This window comes from Plectropomus leopardus, chromosome 16 (genome assembly GCF_008729295.1).
Source record: "Plectropomus leopardus isolate mb chromosome 16, YSFRI_Pleo_2.0, whole genome shotgun sequence".
NCBI lineage: Eukaryota > Metazoa > Chordata > Actinopteri > Perciformes > Serranidae > Plectropomus > Plectropomus leopardus.
This window is the reverse complement of record NC_056478.1, coordinates 21,508,584-21,526,094: the sequence shown is the minus strand read 5'-3', so window position 1 is coordinate 21,526,094 and position 17,511 is coordinate 21,508,584. Positions and strand designations below refer to the sequence as shown.

General features: G+C 37.2%; 1 protein-coding gene across 1 annotated transcript in view; it reads right to left on the bottom strand.

Annotated features, from left to right (window-relative positions):
• LOC121955317 (exostosin-1) overlaps window positions 1-17,511 on the bottom strand; it is a 249,904-nt gene that overhangs the window by 35,455 nt on the left and 196,938 nt on the right. Inside the window, exons 3-5 of the mRNA XM_042503209.1 lie at window positions 17,156-17,249; window positions 9,948-10,055; window positions 3,873-3,992 (exon numbers count right to left, since the gene is read on the bottom strand). Of these exons, the coding sequence (XP_042359143.1) occupies window positions 3,873-3,992; window positions 9,948-10,055; window positions 17,156-17,249 (322 nt within the window). The remainder of the gene's footprint in view (window positions 1-3,872; window positions 3,993-9,947; window positions 10,056-17,155; window positions 17,250-17,511) is intronic.

The window sequence follows — 17,511 nt, the reverse complement described above, 5'->3', positions numbered from 1 at the left end:
CTGCTTGTCACCAATTCAGGCAATGAATTCAGGTCTCTTTATCATGAACCCCAGCAGACTTTCTGAAGGTGTGAGGGCTTTAAGTACTCGGTGCTTAAGAAGTGTTTTTACGCCACCGAAACATACGTCATCACGTCGGCATGAGACAAGCATATGTATGAGTGTGTGAGTATAATTGCTAAACCCACTGTTTATGGGATTGTCAAGGCTCATTACTGAATTTTTTGTTAAGAATCTGTCAGCCAATAGAATGACTGGAATTATATATGGTAAACATATGCTTTCTGATTTTTTAATAAGTTCACAGCGACATAAAAAATGTTGAAAAGCATTACATTTTAAAACAAAGCACATAACTGATAGCTAATAGACTATTTATTTGAAATTAATTTATGTGGTTTAAAATTATTCATCCACTGTAGTGACAACAACAGGGGGTTTATTGTAAAGGTATTATAGTTTAAAAGTGAAAAAATACTGAATTCTTAATATAATGAATTTTAAAGATTTTTGATACATAAATGTTAAAATATTTAACATTTTCAACTTTACTTTGACATCTATACAATACTGAAAACAAAGTATGGAAGGACAGTTTTTTTTAGGCATCCTGGTTTTCTTTTTCCCTCTGACTCCCGAGATACTACTGATCTGTGGAAAATTGGCACTCGCAGCCAGCTCTTAACACACACAACACGCACACATGCACACACCTTGTGACACCAACTGTCAGGCTCGCAGTATGTGGGCCACTACGGTTATCAACAACGCCTCATTTCACTCATTTAGCCTGGTGGCGTGCTGGCTCTGAGTTTTTAGCACATCTGGCCAGCGGTATACAGCCATCAGTGGACTTCTGTCTAATTTCATACCCTGCTAGCGCTGGGCATTTAGGGGTGTCACCTAGGTGTTGTTTGTGCTGGGATTTTAACAAGAAGAATGCTGCAATGGGATCTATACATACATATAACTGGTCTGTTGTCATTTTAAACTGGTGAATGTTTGACACCAACCAATTCTGTACTTTAATGCACTAAAAAAAGTTCTGGTGTGGAAGTTTGAACTAACAAACTATATACAAGATTGTGTTTTCATTCATTTAATGCTATTTTTATTATTATTTATCATCATTATTATCCAACCAAAATAAGTCACTTCAAGCAGGGGTCTTCAACATTTTTCAGGACAAGGACCTCTTAGCTCAAACAACTACATACATTGTATAAAAGTGAGCTGCACTTGAGACAATTCTCTGAAAATGTTTGTGTCCTCTCTCGTTTGTGCCTGCCTGTGTTAATCTCCTGCAATGGTTAGCTCACTAGTTGACCTTGTTGTTATGTTTTAAGTACATGGTGCGATGGTGACTTCAGTGTTATTGCAATGATGGAAATAATGATGATAAAAAGTGCAGATGATTGCAACAATGACTTGAGCTAAAGAGATCACAGCGATTGTACTGATGTTTATGTGATGATGATGGTGTTAATTAGGAAGATTATTATGTTCTGTGTCTGTATTCAGAGAGCAAATAGTACCGGAGGACTAAGTGAACTAACAACAGAGAATAAAATAAGAGGAGGAAGGTTTTTATTCTCCAATGAGACAAGTTCATCATCTCATCTTGAGCTAGCGAGGTCATTTAATGAGCCAGCCTCTAGCTTTCTAGTCTTGAGAGCAGGCAGATACACCCACACTCACATACTGCAGCCTGTCTAACCTGAGGGCTGCCAGAAAGTACAGACCTCCTTCACATTTGGCACTTCACACTGCCCCTTGTGCCCACGTTTTATTTGGATTTCAGGCATCAAAACGCTTGTTTCCAGTCTAAATGTTATGTTAAAATCAAACTTTTGTAGTGGTCAAAGTTTGACAGAATCCTCAGCACACCAATTTACTGCTTCCTCATGTTTGCCACTGACAACTGCATTTCACTAAATCAAAGACAATCAAACAAATGTGATTCTAAGATGTAAGATTGCTTTTAATATTTCCCTTTTCCTTATCTAGCATGTCAATAAATCAGACAAATTATTCTTCATACCATAATCATGTTAAGTCAATAACCAAATACCCCATAAATTAGCAAATGACTCAAAATTATCTCTAAAAACAGTTTTGTGTCTAAAGTGTGCTTTACTCTTTATATGTTCATCTTTCAACTGTATCCTGTAACACATAAATTAGAATAGTGCCTTAAGTAACTAAAACAATCTAAAAAGATAATGTGAACAGTAACTAGTGTTATACTATGTTATGCTGTGGACAGGGGTAGCAACAAAATGTATTTTAGCCACTTACTAAAGGCTTCTTGAAAATATCAGGATCAGTATGAGTGGATATTGTGTCAGCCTTGTGTCAGAACGTCTGTATTTCTCCCTCTGCAGAAGTTCTTCTGTTTATTCTGGTTCACAAATGTATCTCTATAGTAATAATCACTTATTTTTTGTATTTTTTGTCTCTTCCATAAACCACTGAAAGTCTGACTTAAAGAGCTGATCTGTGGCATAATCCACCGAGCAGCGCAGTTGCGCTTATGTGTAGGAATATGGAAGATCTACTGTTGAAAAAAATGTAGTGCCAAAGGAAAGGACCGTCTGACCTTAAGGTAAAGTGGTGAAAATATTTAAAATATAGCGTACACTTAATCTAACATTGCTCTTTTAAGTGGCTTAAATATGTTTTGCTGGTGGCCCTGATCACAGCAGTATATTGCTGAGTTTCTGAGTTGTACTCCTGCCTGCTTTTCCATACTGGTGGCGTGCCAACAACCACGTGCTGTAGGTAACACACTGACTATAAATTCCACTTGTGTGAAAGTCAGACTATGCACCACATGTGATATATGGATAAAAGGGTTGATAAATGTGTTATACTTGAAAAGGTTAAAAATTACTTCAATGAGAATAAGGCTCAAATACTTGTTAATTTGGAGCCCTGTATTTGGGGGGTAGTGGATTGTAATGACCTGACGGTGTAACAGTGAACCCTCTATTGCTGTGTATATAAATTTCATTTTATGGGTAATGTGAGGTCCTAGGACTTGTTCAGTTGTTGTTGTTTTTCTATTTGTAAAGAATGTAATGGCTGAGCAGCTTAAGTGACGTAATGAGTGTTTGTTCTTTATCGAAAATGCTAAAAAATAATAGTGTTTATAGACTATGAATGAGTACTACATACAACCCAATTTTATAAAATTGAACTAACCTTTTAAGGTAATATTATGTCAGTGTTGTGTAAACAGCTTTCTCTAGTGCAATCAACCAAAATGTTGCTGCTTTAAACATTGTGAGTTTGTGTGTGTGAAGGTGTAAGTCAAAGTCGCTCAAAGGAAAATACACTCCTGTGCTTCTAATCTAACACTAGCATCAATCAGAGCAGCCTCAGATCTTACTGTTCAGGGCTTGACTTCTTGTGTCATGAAGTTGTATTTGAGATAATCACTCTACCTTTTATGTGCTGAATGAAGGATAAGTGATTGAAGAATGCAGTTTTGTAATTGGAAACAAAATGTAACACAGACCTAAAAAAACACCATCAAAAACTGATTTTGAGGTGCCCTTGGACAAGACAAACAACTCCCAGTTACTTCAGCGGAGCCCTGTTCTTATTGTTATTAGTGGTGGAGATGTATGAATATGAAGCAAAACATTGTTGGAACAGAGAGGGCGCATTCAGCCAAACATTTTTCGATGAAAAAAGGTCAAAAAATATAACTGACAACTGGAGAAAGATTTCTGTTAAAACTTGAGGTGAGGCATTGCCAGCGGCAACTTACAGTATAAAACAAGATATAGCAGTTTGCTTGATTGAGTCATACTCTCCTGACAAAACCAAGTCCAAAACTTCCATTTAGAGCTTTTTTTCAATCTTACCTCCAGAGTAGTTAAGACGATTTTGGTTACAGAAGAAAAGTAGGCGTCCCAGAGGAACTGAGTCTGCTGGCGGAGAGCCAAGATCCTGTCACGGCCCACAGACCGGGTAATGGAGGGAACCTGGAGGAAGAGGAGAAGGAAGAAAAGCCAGAGGACAAAGATGACAGGGAGATAGATTGAGTTAGATTTTAAGCAATGTTGGGTGAGGGGATGAGAACAAGTGTTTGGAAGAAAAAAAGCATAAAGCCAGCAGACAGGTGGAGGAAGCATAAGTAATTTTATGGACGTGCAGAAAAGATTAGAGGAAATTCTTTTTTCCCTCAAGACTCTTCTTCCCCCACATCCGTCCGTCAACTTATCCCCTGGACAGTTTATTATGTAAACCACCTGCTGTACATCTCTAATACTGAATTCACACCAAATAGTACATACTTATAGTGGTCTACTACAAATGACCATTAAAACAGGTTTAAAGCTATCAATGCTTCAGAGCAGACCCATACAGAAATGTTACATATGTATCAGCCATGACATTTTAACTGTTTGTTTATATGTTTAGAAAATATAGTCATGTTTTTGAATGATGCTCACTTTTGAAAAAAAAAGAAAAAAAGTGGATTAGTCATGTGACTCATTTTTATTTATCACACCTGTGAACACTCATGTAATTTCACTGAGCTAACCTGAAGAAGCTGCAGGTAAAACACGTTGCTTGCTCTGAATGAAGTCCTAGTAAAGTTCTCCAGTGTGCGGTGGTCAGTCTTGTTTTTCACTTCAAATGTTTCTGCCCCAACCAGCACCTGACAATCACACTGGCTGCGCACAGGGAGTTCTATTCATTGTTGTGTACTTCTATTGAATTTCAATGCATTAAATACATGAACATGTAAAGTAAAAACATATACATACAAACTATATATAAAACCTATTACAAATTGGAAACAATTTCATATATATACATACATATAGGTCTAGCCCATACAAATGTGTATATTTATTGCCTTGTTCGTCAACAAAACTTCAGGAAATACTAAAAAATACCGTCTGAAACCCAAAGATCTTTGATTCGCAGTAATACAACAGAGAAAAATAACAAATCCTTACATTTTATTTCACATTTCATCTTCGTAATTTGAACTGATAAATGACTCAGACAATTCATCTACAATCAGATTTGTCACCAATTAATTTTCTGGTCATCAATTAATTATTTCAGCACTAATGGAGTTCATTTGTCAAAGTATTCTAGATGTTATTATCCCTACAACATCATAAATTTAGGACATTTCACGTGACGACAAATCATCCAGTTGTGTTTTTGTGCCTCAACCGACCTAAAAGGAGCTCTGCAACAGCAGTGTACCAATAAACTCAGCAGACCTGCCTGCAGCCCAAATATCTTGTTCCTTGTGCACCAGAGGCAAGCCGAGGTCCCAGCTCACATTGTCATGGAGGACATGAGCAGCTGGCTTGTGCCTTGCAGCAGTAATCACCCTCGGGGAGAGGCAGTGAAGGGATGAAATCAAGGGAGACGAGGATCCTGCCAACCTGACCAGGGAGCTAAACATCCTGATGTGCCAAGGAAGAAGGAGCAGGGTGCTCTCTTGATGTTCAGTTTGGAGAAAAACAAACTACCTCCTTGATGAGGTCAGACATGACCTTATCTGCCCCGCTCAGCTTGATAATGAAGCTGCAAAGGGAATGAGCAGCATTGCCTTCCTGAGGAGCCTCATCAGCTCTCAAGGGGTGGTGGATTTGGAGCCCAGGACCCTTCTGGTGTTCTGGCCACGAACCCAAAACCTCTCCACTGAAAGTTACAGTGCCAACACCATGCTGAAAATATCAATTTGTTAAAAGCAACCAGAGCTGAAACAATGGTCGCCATCCAAAGACTGTTAATCAAAGAGTCCTGAGCTGCTGGGCTTCATCTCTCAAGTTGTGACCAATTAGCTTCTCCTCATGTTTCACAACTTCTTCAAGCTTTATGAGGCAGCTGGAAGCAACAGTGAGCCTGTCTTGGATGTTCTCAACTCATTCTCCACTGAAAAATTGCCAAGATGTTTTACCTCAGTGCAACAGAAGAGATTGCATGATCAGAACGACTTTGTGGCCAGATGGGGCCACTGAAAATCTTGGGGTCGCACACCACAACCACAAGCCATTACTAAATGTCAGGAATTCAGTTATGCTGTTAAGGCTCGTTCAAAGAGCCCAATGTGAAAATGCCCATGCCAGTAGTTTCCTCGCCATAATTTAGCCTACTTTTGGAGTATTATTTTTGCTTTAAATGAGCATCACAGCCTGTTAAAGATAAATGCTGGCCTCAAATTATTTTTGCCGGGGAAGGCCAGAAGGGGGGGGCAGCAATGTTGTCCATGGCCCCCCAGCTTCCTCTTCGGGTGTCACTGGCCATGATAAGTTCAGAAAGCGTTAAAATCCAATGCTGTAATATTATGGAAAATTGTGCAGGATTTTGCTGTTTGATAAGCCCTCATGGAACTGTTTCTTAGATGAGACTTGTTAGATTGCATTTAATTTTCTCAGCTGGGCCTGAAAAAACAGTTTGTTTTCCATCTAAGATCTGACTTGAAATTGAAAATCTTTTAGAAACAGAGTGAAGAAAAATGCCTATAAACACAATAACAGAGTGAAGTCAAAAGCAGCTCTGTTGCATAAAGCAGATTTTAGTATAATTTATTTCTATTAGATTTTTACACATTTTTCACTACTTTATTGTACAATGTTAACTTCCCAGATTACTTTGTGAAAACTGAAATAAAAGGTCTGACAGAGTATGGGTGGTTAGGTTGATGTCATGACGTCAGTGGATCTGTTGACAGCAGAGCGAACTTTAATTGTTTGGCTCTCTGAGGTGGAATATAAACAACACCAATCAAATCAGCTCGCTTCTCTTCCCTCCCGATTGACTCTAATAGTGTTTATGTTTCTCAGCAGGGGCATTTTGTGTGTGTGTGTGTGTGTGTGTGTGTGTGTGTGTGTGTGTGTGTGTGTGTGTGTGTGTTGTTGATGTCTCCTCTCCGCAGGGGGAACAGAAACTCTACATATTAAACAGCCAGGTATTGCAGTTCTCAGTGATGTAATTGAAAGTAATGAGATTCAACTCTCTCAGCAGGTGTTCCAGCTCCGACGTTGTGTTGAACAGTGTGTGCGTGTGTGTGTGTGTTACCAGGAAAAAAGAAAAGAAAGACGAAGAGGGCAAGCATCCAGAATCTGTTTAACAACCGCAAACATGTTTGTCATTGTATTATTATGATACTGTACAGATGTTATCATCTACACCAAATAACTAAATGGTTTGTGGGTATTTTAATGCTTTTTATTACAATAGCTGACTGTGCAATAAAGCCCAAATCCTGAGTTTGAATAAGTCTATTCTGACACTTTCTTTCCAGGAACTGATTGAACTCTTGCCACCTTGCCAGCTGTCTCAGGACTGCAGGAAACAAAATAAGCTGCCTCAAGGTGTCCTCAAAGTCTGGGAAGCATTGTTCTATAAAAACCAAGGCGTGCCACACTCATTAACCTCTCCTGTGCTACAAGTATTTATCAAAGCACACAAATTTACATGTATAACACCTTTTCACGTCTAACAACATGGGCAAATTTGTTTATTTCTAACATATAAGACACCACAAATAAACATGTCAGTTTGGCATGGTTTAAATGTTACATGTGATTTTATGTATTTGTGAAAGATGTTTTTATTGTGAAACATTTTTAATGATTTTGTTAATGTATCTATTTTTGAGTCTATAAAACGTCAGAGAATAATGAAAAATGTCCATCACCATTTCCCTTAGTCCAAGGTAACACCTTCAAATTCCCTGTTTTTGTTTTACTCTACAACGATACAAAACTAAAAGAAAGATACGTTTGGAAAAGCTGCAACCAAAGAATTTAGCCATTTTCTTTTATGACTTGACTTAAACAGTTTATCAATTATCAGATCCATTTTCCAAGCATCAGTAATATTGGTGAAGTAAGGTGCCTGTGCAGAGCCCAAAGGATATTACAGGGTTGCTGCAGCTTAAAGCAAGTTTCATTTAAGACTTTTTAAGACCTTTTAAATGCCTTTCGGAGTGGTACTCAATACCAATAATACAATGAAAAAAACTGTAAAAAAAACTAAACATGAAACACCATCAGTTATTGAGGGTAAGTAACAATTATGCCCAAATGGCCAGCAGCGACCCTGGACATTTGCCCTTAGGGCAATTTGTTGTGTCCGAGGCTCATGCATTACCTCGTAGCTTTTTCAGATATATGTTGTGTGTTTTATTTTATTGTACTCACAAATATAAGGTTTCACCCTTTTTTTTCATAGCCGCCTCTATATCTTTATCAAATCCTCATACACCCGCATCCACACAGAGCAAATTAATAGCAAAAAACACTCCTTTTGTTCAGCGATAAATGTGAGCGCCATTTACACAGCGTCAAAACATAATGCTTCCTTCACACACATTATCTAAACCAACAATTAGCATGCTTTTAGATAGATGGTTTTGTTTTGTGGAAGGGACCAAACCACACAACAATAACCTCTATAAACAACATTAGTGCATCATTGTGGGTCTCAGTCATGTTTACTGCTAAAAAAATGTCCTTTTTAAATCTAAAAGCCAAGTTTATAATACTTTTAATGATGACTTGTCTGTTGTTGTGCGATTCTCAGAGAAAATAACATTGACATCATTGCTCTGTGCTGATAGAGCAATAATGGGGGACATATTAATCAAAGGCATGCACACACTTAACACATCTGTGCCGTCCAGGCGGTCATGCAGGTCATGCAGGTGGCACGTAGAAATATGGAGAGTAATTACTGAATGTAAATATCACGAGTTATGCCCGCTGCTGTAATTAAAAGGAACAGAAGGAGATTCAATGGTGGAATAATGCGTCTTAGATAAAAATAGTTCCTGGCAGAGGTGTGAGTGAATGCGAATATCTCAGCTGTCATGTCAGAAAAAATAATTTAAAAAAATATTAAAAGCCACATAACTGTAGTTTTCTGTCTTCATGAACTGAGTATCTGCATGTCAGTTATGTGTTGATAGATGCTAACAGTTGAACAGTCTTAAGCAACATTAAAACAACTCCTCATGTTGTTGACACTAAACTCTCTGCTCTGCTTTACTGCTCTGAAACCCATCTGTTGTTTCACAACGTGACTGAACCAATCCTGAATCACTATTTATGAAATAAATGTCCATTTCTTAATAGGTTTGGGGCATACATCTGTTACCATGGAGTTCAACAGCAACTCCTGATCTATGTGTTGTGCTTCTGCGTTTGAATCAGCCCCAGCTGGGCCTTTGTTATTGCCCCAGAGGGATCTGGAGCCAGGGATGACAATTATATTGAGGGAAGATGTTAGCATTTCACCACCCAGACACTGAATTAACCCCTGCTGAAAGGGCACAATTTATCTTTTGATGCTACAGAGTGTGAGGAAGGTTTGCCAACCTTATCTAGGTTACTTGGTGGTAGCTTTTGCACATCAAGGGTTTTAAATATGAGCTTGGCTCCCCTAAAAGTAGGGCTGCCACTAACAACCAATGTCATTGTTGATTAATCTATCGATTATTTTCTCAATGAATCGATTACTCGTTTGGTCTATAAAATGTCAGAAAATGGTGCAAAAGTCAATGAGTGTTTCTCAAAGCCCAAGATTATGTCTGCAAATGTCTTGTTTAGTTGACAACCCAGAGACATTCACTTTAGTTTCATAGAGAAGTAAAGAAAGCAGAAAAATATTCACATTTACAGCTGTACTGCAAGTTTTAAAGCTAGAGTGATGATATTGGTATCATGTGAAACTGGAAGATGTTTCCAGAGGAAGATGTAAAGCTAGCTTCTCGGAAACAGGGCTGAATAACACTCCAAAATAAAATAGAAAAATGACATGACCTAGTATGACCTATCTAAATGCATATTTCAATAATACTACCCTTTCTGTTTATCCCTCAATGTCTCTTCTTCATATATTCTCTCTTGTGTACTTGCTTAAAAGCCAATTTATCCTCCAATCCCTCCATCATGTATTTGTACCTGTAACAGAAGTCTCTCATCTCCAATGATGGCAGCTTTCCTCCAGTCGATGACCTCAGAGAAGGGGAGCTCCCAGCCGTTACTCAGAATAACCGGGATACAAGCCGCCTGAGAGAGAGAGAGAAGAGAGAGACGAAGAAATAATTTTTGGTACATACCAGATACTTAACAAGAGACATTAAAACAGATGTGTTCATTTATTTCTACCCATCTCCTTTTTTTTGACTCAAAGTTTTTAATTAAATTAAATTTTTCAACAACACAAAACCACCTCAGAGATAACAATTCCCAAAAAACACCAAACAGAAGAAACAAAAATAATAAAATAAAATTAATTAAATAAGGACAGACTACACCAAAAGACAAAAACAAAAACAAAAACAAAAAAACAAATAGACAAGAGCACTAGTAAGCGTTAAACTTAAGTAAACCAGGAGAGATGTATTAACATGACATGACATTTTTTTGTCAGGTTCCAGCCACACCACTCCCACGTGATCACACAGTCCTTGATATATATGTTTGTAATGTATATAATGTATATATGTGTTTAAATAGTGTCATTTTTGCCCATCTCTAATTTTTTGATTTATTTGGATAAACCTGATCTTATTCGTGTGTAATTGTGTGGGAACATACTTTGTCCACAGGGTTTATTTATCCCCTAACTGTTTAAAGTATTGGATTTTATTGGTCATATCCGACAACTCATGTATCATATTTTTCTCTCTGAGGACTTTTTTGTCTTAAAGAAAAAAAATGTTCACTATTGACAAGTTTTCACAGCTTGAGAGAGGGGGAGGAAAGTCCCAGTAACACATAAAGTCTCTCCAGAAGTTTAAAACCAGGCACTGAGAGGGATCTACTTTTCCCTCCACTGAGGGATTTATCCTCTACGTAGTTTCTCTCTGATGAGACACTTTCAACGTGTTCCAAGTGAGAGTTTTGCAGAAACAAACGTAGTTGCCAAAAAGATTAAGGACAAACTAAAGCGTATTAATTTATTTTCCCTGCATGCATCAATATTTAGAGGATTCATTAATGTGACTTAATTCATCAGGAGCTCTTTTCATTTCCCACAGGAGCTCTATGTGTTGTTGCAAAGTCATTTTATGATGAGGCTCTTGAAAGTGTTCATCATTTGTGGTTAATGGATAGGAGTTGATTGTGCACTCTGCCGCATTATTAAACTGTGTAATTATTAAACTGGAAAATATGCTGTTTTCTGGATAATTTCTTTCACTTTACATATTTTACGCCTCATCTATAAACCTGTGGTGTACTTTCATTATATTCTCTGTTTAAATTATATAAGAGACATTAAATTATTGTTAATGGGAATTAGCCAAAGCCGGTTTCTTATCTAAGAAAGCTGGTTTTATGAAAAATACTTCATTCTTTCTGCAGAGTTAATAATGCTGAATAGTAAAAGTAGGCCTTTATAAAATGTAAAGTGTAACTTTTTCACCCCTTAAGGTGGTGAGAATGAAGAACCTAAAAGTTAAGTTCACTGTCCAGTCAGGTGATGACAACACACTTTTTTAAGGAGTGAGTCAAAGATGAATGAAGAAAAAGTTTGAACTCTGAGTGTCATGCTCTTTGTTTGCTCAGGTATCTATTTTATGTATTCATTTATTTTGATATGACTGCAAAGCCTCCAGAAATAACTTTTTTTTGTTTAAACATTTCATTTTAAATTAAATGCTGAAGCTTTCACTATGCAATTCTGCCTACATCCTGGTATGATCTCATGGGAAATATGAAATATTGATTTATGGCACAAAAGGAAGTGTGTACCAAAAGCAGGAAAAGAACTGTGGTGTCTGTTTGCAGATCCAGCACTAGCTAGCCACAGCGAGGGAGTAATTTTGCAGAGAACGAGTGATTTTGCAGTAGTCATTATTGTCCACAATAGTAGTGAATTGACTGATTGTTTGATTTATAGGTTGATCTGTTGATGTTACTGTTACTGTAGGAAATATGAAATGAAAGTCACATTATATGAGGAATTATTATGATACATGCCATGAATGTTGGCAAAGGTGGAAAGCTGCCAGTTACCTAAAAACCTTGCAACCATCTTGCATAAAACCCTACCCTGCAATTCAAACCTATATTTTGGCTGAGTTATTTCTTGAAGCAATTGAATGTAGTTGATGCAAGACTAACGGAGTCCAGAGCAATGGTCAAGATCAAGTACTGTTAGATTAAAACAACGTTATCGAGAAAAATCAATTCTTTTTTAACGTTCCGATGCTCAGCTCTGAGGAATATGGAAAGCAATCATGCTAATCTAGACTGTGGCATTAACAATAATGCCATCTGGAGATGCTAGGTAGTGGTAGAATTGAAAAGTTGGGGAAAAAAAACTAATGAAAATGGTTTGTGTTTTTATTTGTCTAATATAAATCTAAATACCTTCAATATTTACTGCTGCCATTAATCACTGTAACAAAAACTAGAAAAATATGTTTTTTTTCATGAGTTTAAAGTGGCGACACAGAGAGATGTGTTTGTAGTAAGTGGCCATTAGGTTACTTAACTTAATCATTTCTGACCTGCTCTTAAGTGTCGGCGTTCACACCACAAACAAGGTATGAAAGCACATCTGGAAAAGTTATATCTGGCAGCTCATTTAAGTCAATGACCAGTCCTTGTTTTCATACAGATCAAGGCTGTTTGCTTCCTTTAATTTTTGAAAGAAGTGGTCCTTTCCTGCTTCAGCTTTACCGGCTCTGGGACTTCTTCGACATGTTTTTTGGCAGATGGCAGTACCAACTTTTAGGTGCATACTGCCACCCTTTCTGGATTTCTGTCTCCCTTGGAGAGGCGTGCACTAAAGGACGCCTAGAATGCACTGTTTCATGACATTGTTGCTAATTCTCTATACTGTTATTATGCAAATAGATGTAAATTCAATGTCTTCATATGTCAAATGAATTGTGTTTCACATTTAATATTGAATATAATTGTCTTTTTTTGGTATGAAATACAACACTAAATATAAATCTATTTCAGGATATGAAATAAATTTACCAGTTTAAAATCACATGCACATGCAGGAAAAGCTTCTCGTAAGTGGTTAACACATTCATTAGATAATGAATTCACATGAGCTTTTTTAAATATGGGAACTTTTTGTACACTGGTCATATAGCAGTCATAGTTGTTGAAACATACACCTCGAATGACCTTATATTTGTGAATAGTACTACTATTCATTTAGGGTTCACATGCTGCTTCCAAATTCTAGTAATAAGAGATTTCATAAAAGACAATCGGGACTAATCTGGGGAGATCATAGTCTGAAGTCCAGAGTGTCACACTTCAAATGGCTTTACTTTAATGACATACTGTATGATTTGTCTTTGTAGTCCCTGCTAGTGGAGCAGCCTTAGACAGGAGTGAAAAAATAAAAATTCAATAAGTCTGGTATTTTCATTTAAAGTTCAAGTTCGACTGGATTCTCAATCAAGTGAAGCTGAGAGATTAAAGGAGATTCACAAAATGCCGAGTGCATGATCAGTGACCTGTCGACGCAGATCCTCACTGCTTTGATTAGTCTGGCTCCGTCAGATGTCTTTTTCTTTTCTTGTCTTTTTCTCACTGTCATCCTTGTACATGTCTCTTTGTTTTTCTGCCCTGTGAATGTTGATGATTCGTTTTACCTTAGCTCACTTCTTGTTCTCTCTTTTTCCTTTTTCTTCTACACTCTGTCCTCTTATCTGGCCTGATTTGCTGAGAAAGCCATTAAAATAATTGGCAAGCATTTAAGAAGAACATTTAATTTAGTATTGCCCATTTTTTTCTGCCAGTCATTTGTCCTAGCGCTTTGTGCATCTTCCTTGAAAAAAAAAACAAAGAAAAACTAAAAACTTTTTTTTTAACCTTGTCTAATGTCACCACAAAGTTCTTGCTCATTACTTCTGACTGAAAACAGTGAATATACGGAGCCAGAAAGTGCTTAACGCAGATCACATAGGGCTCAGTTAAGGCCTATGTCTTGTTTGTTGCTTTTCTTCTTCTTCCTGAAACTCACACACTGTCATCATATTAATGTTTTACAGTCTGCTCAGCTGTTTGGTAAAGCACATTTTGAGTCACTATATCTTAATGACAGTGTGTTAAATTTAAATCAACCTGACTGAGCAATCTCCACCATTCACTTTGGGTATGTTATCCTAAAAAAAATACACTAGATATCACTGTGTCTTTAAACAGTTTGTGTTCTCGGATCGCATCTAAAGGAAGCTAGTAATGAAAGAAGTATTTCTGAAATTAAAAAGGATTAATTTAATGAAAAAAAAAAAAATAAATTAAAGTAATGTCTGCGCTGCTAATACTATAATACTACTCATTCCATGGTCTTGAACTGATATATGTTGGTATACTAACATATTTCAGGCATAATAACAATAAATGATTTGTAATTTTTAGTTTTTTTCTTTCTGTTTTACAAATACCATGAAATGACATCTCAACTGTTTGGTAGAGGCCTATACTAAAAAAAATGTGTGCTCTGTTAAACAAACAAACAAACAACCCTGATTTTTGTTGTTGTAGCTTAAAGAAATAAAGAAGTGCAAAGTTTTTTTTCATTACTTTTTCTTAGTGAGTACATGGCAGGGTTAATGTGTGTCATCCCTGAAAAATAAGTGCCATAAAGTTATGCAATGTTCCTGTCCAGTAATTAAAAGTGTCAACTATCTCATTTTACTGAAGTCCAAGCTGATCTACTCACTGTTCGATTTAAACAGTCACACAGTGAAATCAGTTTGATGTCATAAAATATTCAAAAGCACTAAAGTGCTGAGTCAAAACATGTATGCAAATCCTTTTAGTGCTTCTGCTAGATGAGTCCTTACGGTGGAAGCAAGCGCAACCTATTTATCCCTGAACTTCAGTGTGCAGTGAGTCCTCAACAGAATATATAATTGGAAAGTGAGAAAAAACAACAGCAAGGTAAACAAGAAAGAAGGAAGCAGGCAGAGGGCAGAGTCAGATACTTAATGTCAAAACAACACAGAGACAGATAGAAACAAGGTGCTAATGAAAGATGAACACATCTGCGGTCTGAGGACACTTCTTTTCTCTGTGGTGTATCTACAGAAACAGGCCCTTTTCTGTGGCAGGGAGATGACAGATTGTCAATAGTAATAAGATCAACTGTTGCTAAGAGGAGGACGAGGAACTCTTTGATTTGTTGAAGTGCCCAGCTGGAGCTCCACACACTGTCTGACAGGCCTTTACCAGTAATGAGAATAACAATCATGGGAAATCAAACGAGTAACTTTATTTTTCTACAGCATTGGTCTGAGCATTCTTTCTGGGAATTTAAAGATTTTTAATGGCCAGAGAGGGAGTTTTTATTGTTAGGGTTATTCCACGTGGAGGGTTTTAAATTCCAATTAGAATATTTTCTGAAATATTTGACCATTTTTACTGCTGACATAAACATAATAGATGGTTGACTCATTTCTCTGCCTGAGTTACATCTCAACTCATCAGTTTGGAGAACTTTAGCATTGCAGCAGTATTTAGACCTTCAAATTCGTGTTTAATGTTTAATGTTTAATTCTGTAGGTTTGGGCAACAAAAGCGCATGGTTAAGTTTAGAAAAAACACATTATGGTTTGGTTTAAAGTATGTTTGTTACTAATGTTGTAACATTGCATGACATACATCACATGCATCACCTGACATACGTTACTAACATAGTATACTAGCACACTACATAAATAGAAAAATATCTCTGTTGACTCTTGGTTTCACAAGGGGCAAGAACAGTGGTCAGCAAAGTGGAAGTCCAGGGTTTGTTTGACCCATCCACCTCCACTTCCACTTCTGCCAAAAGATGCCAGTATGTCCCATACCACTGCTAAAGTGTGCCTTGTTGCTTTTGAATGTGACACTGAGAGCCACTGACCAGGCATCGGTATTTGATGAGCTGGGACTGAGACCAGGTTGATATGTCACATCATAAGCATGCAGTCTAAGGTTACCTAAAGAAAGCAATGACCTCTTAAATTAAAGGTACAGGAGATGTTGTTTATGTGCTGTGTGTAAGTAGGGCTCAATGAAGTGTCCTGCTGAGGAAGTTAACTTTGTTTTGAGTCTTCAATAACCCTTAGAAACCAGGAGCAGCATCACTTTTCTAGTTCTGCTTCCAGATGCCTATGACAAGAATTTAAAACTTTGAACCGTGAGCGAATTGATGGAATTTTTTTTCAAAATCTAGGAAAAAGGCAATGAGCAACATGAATTTCATAATTTGTAAGCGCATTCCCCTGGTCATTTCCTTGTCTTTTTCATATATCACTATTGCTTATTATTGTTATTATTATTATGGTATTTTTTTGTACTTTTTATACATTTCTTGCTAATTGTTGGGTTATTTCCTCTTTGATTATACAGTACACTACTTTCGTTGCCCAGTTTGCCCACATGTTTTTGAAAGAAATCAAGCCAATTTGCTAAGGTTTCAAAGGGTGAATAGTCGACCTCTCCAAGGACACTTGTGGCTTGCCTTGTATCTCTATTCAAAATTCTGCAAACAAAAGGTAGAAATAACTGTGCTTAAAAGGTATGCAATGCAGGATTTTTCTCAAAAATAACAGATTCAAACAGAAATAATCCCTCTCAGTGATCACTAATAACCTACTAGAAGTGTGTGGCAGTGTATTTATCTGCAGAGATTCTGCCTGTACTTTTAAAAAATATATTTATTCTTATTTTGCTGTGTTCGGGACGTTACTGAGCGAAGCATGCAGATGAGGTCAGAATATAAAGGGGTAGCAACCAGGTGGCAGACTGTAAGCAGCATGCATCCAGAAGGAAGCTATGAGAATTGCAAATACAGTGCAAAATAATTTAGTGAACCTAGGGCTGGCTTTTACTTTCACTGGAAATACTGTGTGTAAACAGTAAACGACAATTCCTGCAGAATATACCTTTGAGGCCTCATGCCAGATTGTCTAACAGTGTTTGAAACACCCTGAAACTGCCTTCAGCTGTGGTATAGGGTACTTTTGCCTGTACACATGCTCGTATGACACATGATATAACTTAGTTTGTGTCATACTGAACCCTTTTCTCTCATGTATTGACCTGTAGTTTGCATCTTGAACACACACAGGGACATACACAGAATATACAATCACATAATCCATAACAGCACAAACACACATAATGTATTAAGACACACACACCTGCAGAGCCTCGAGGAAGCGGAAGGATCCAAGACGTCTGCCGCGGGGAACCAGGCAGAAACTGGAGTTATAGAGCAGCTCCTGGTAGTCGAACCTGCACAAAACACAAATAAGAAATCATGTTAGAAGAAAATCTCAGCGAGCAAAAACAGGAGAAATGAATAAAAAGGAGAGGGGTCAATTTTCCAAGCTCATCTATTGAGCTACAAGAGAACATTAATATATTATGTAGGAAGAAAAAAATATTATAAACCTCTAACTCAGAGATAGACAGAATGACAGTGAGAGAAAGAGCTCTAATCAAACTTTCAAGGAAAGCTCTTATGCCTTTTTGTAATTTCTTTGAATCAAACTTG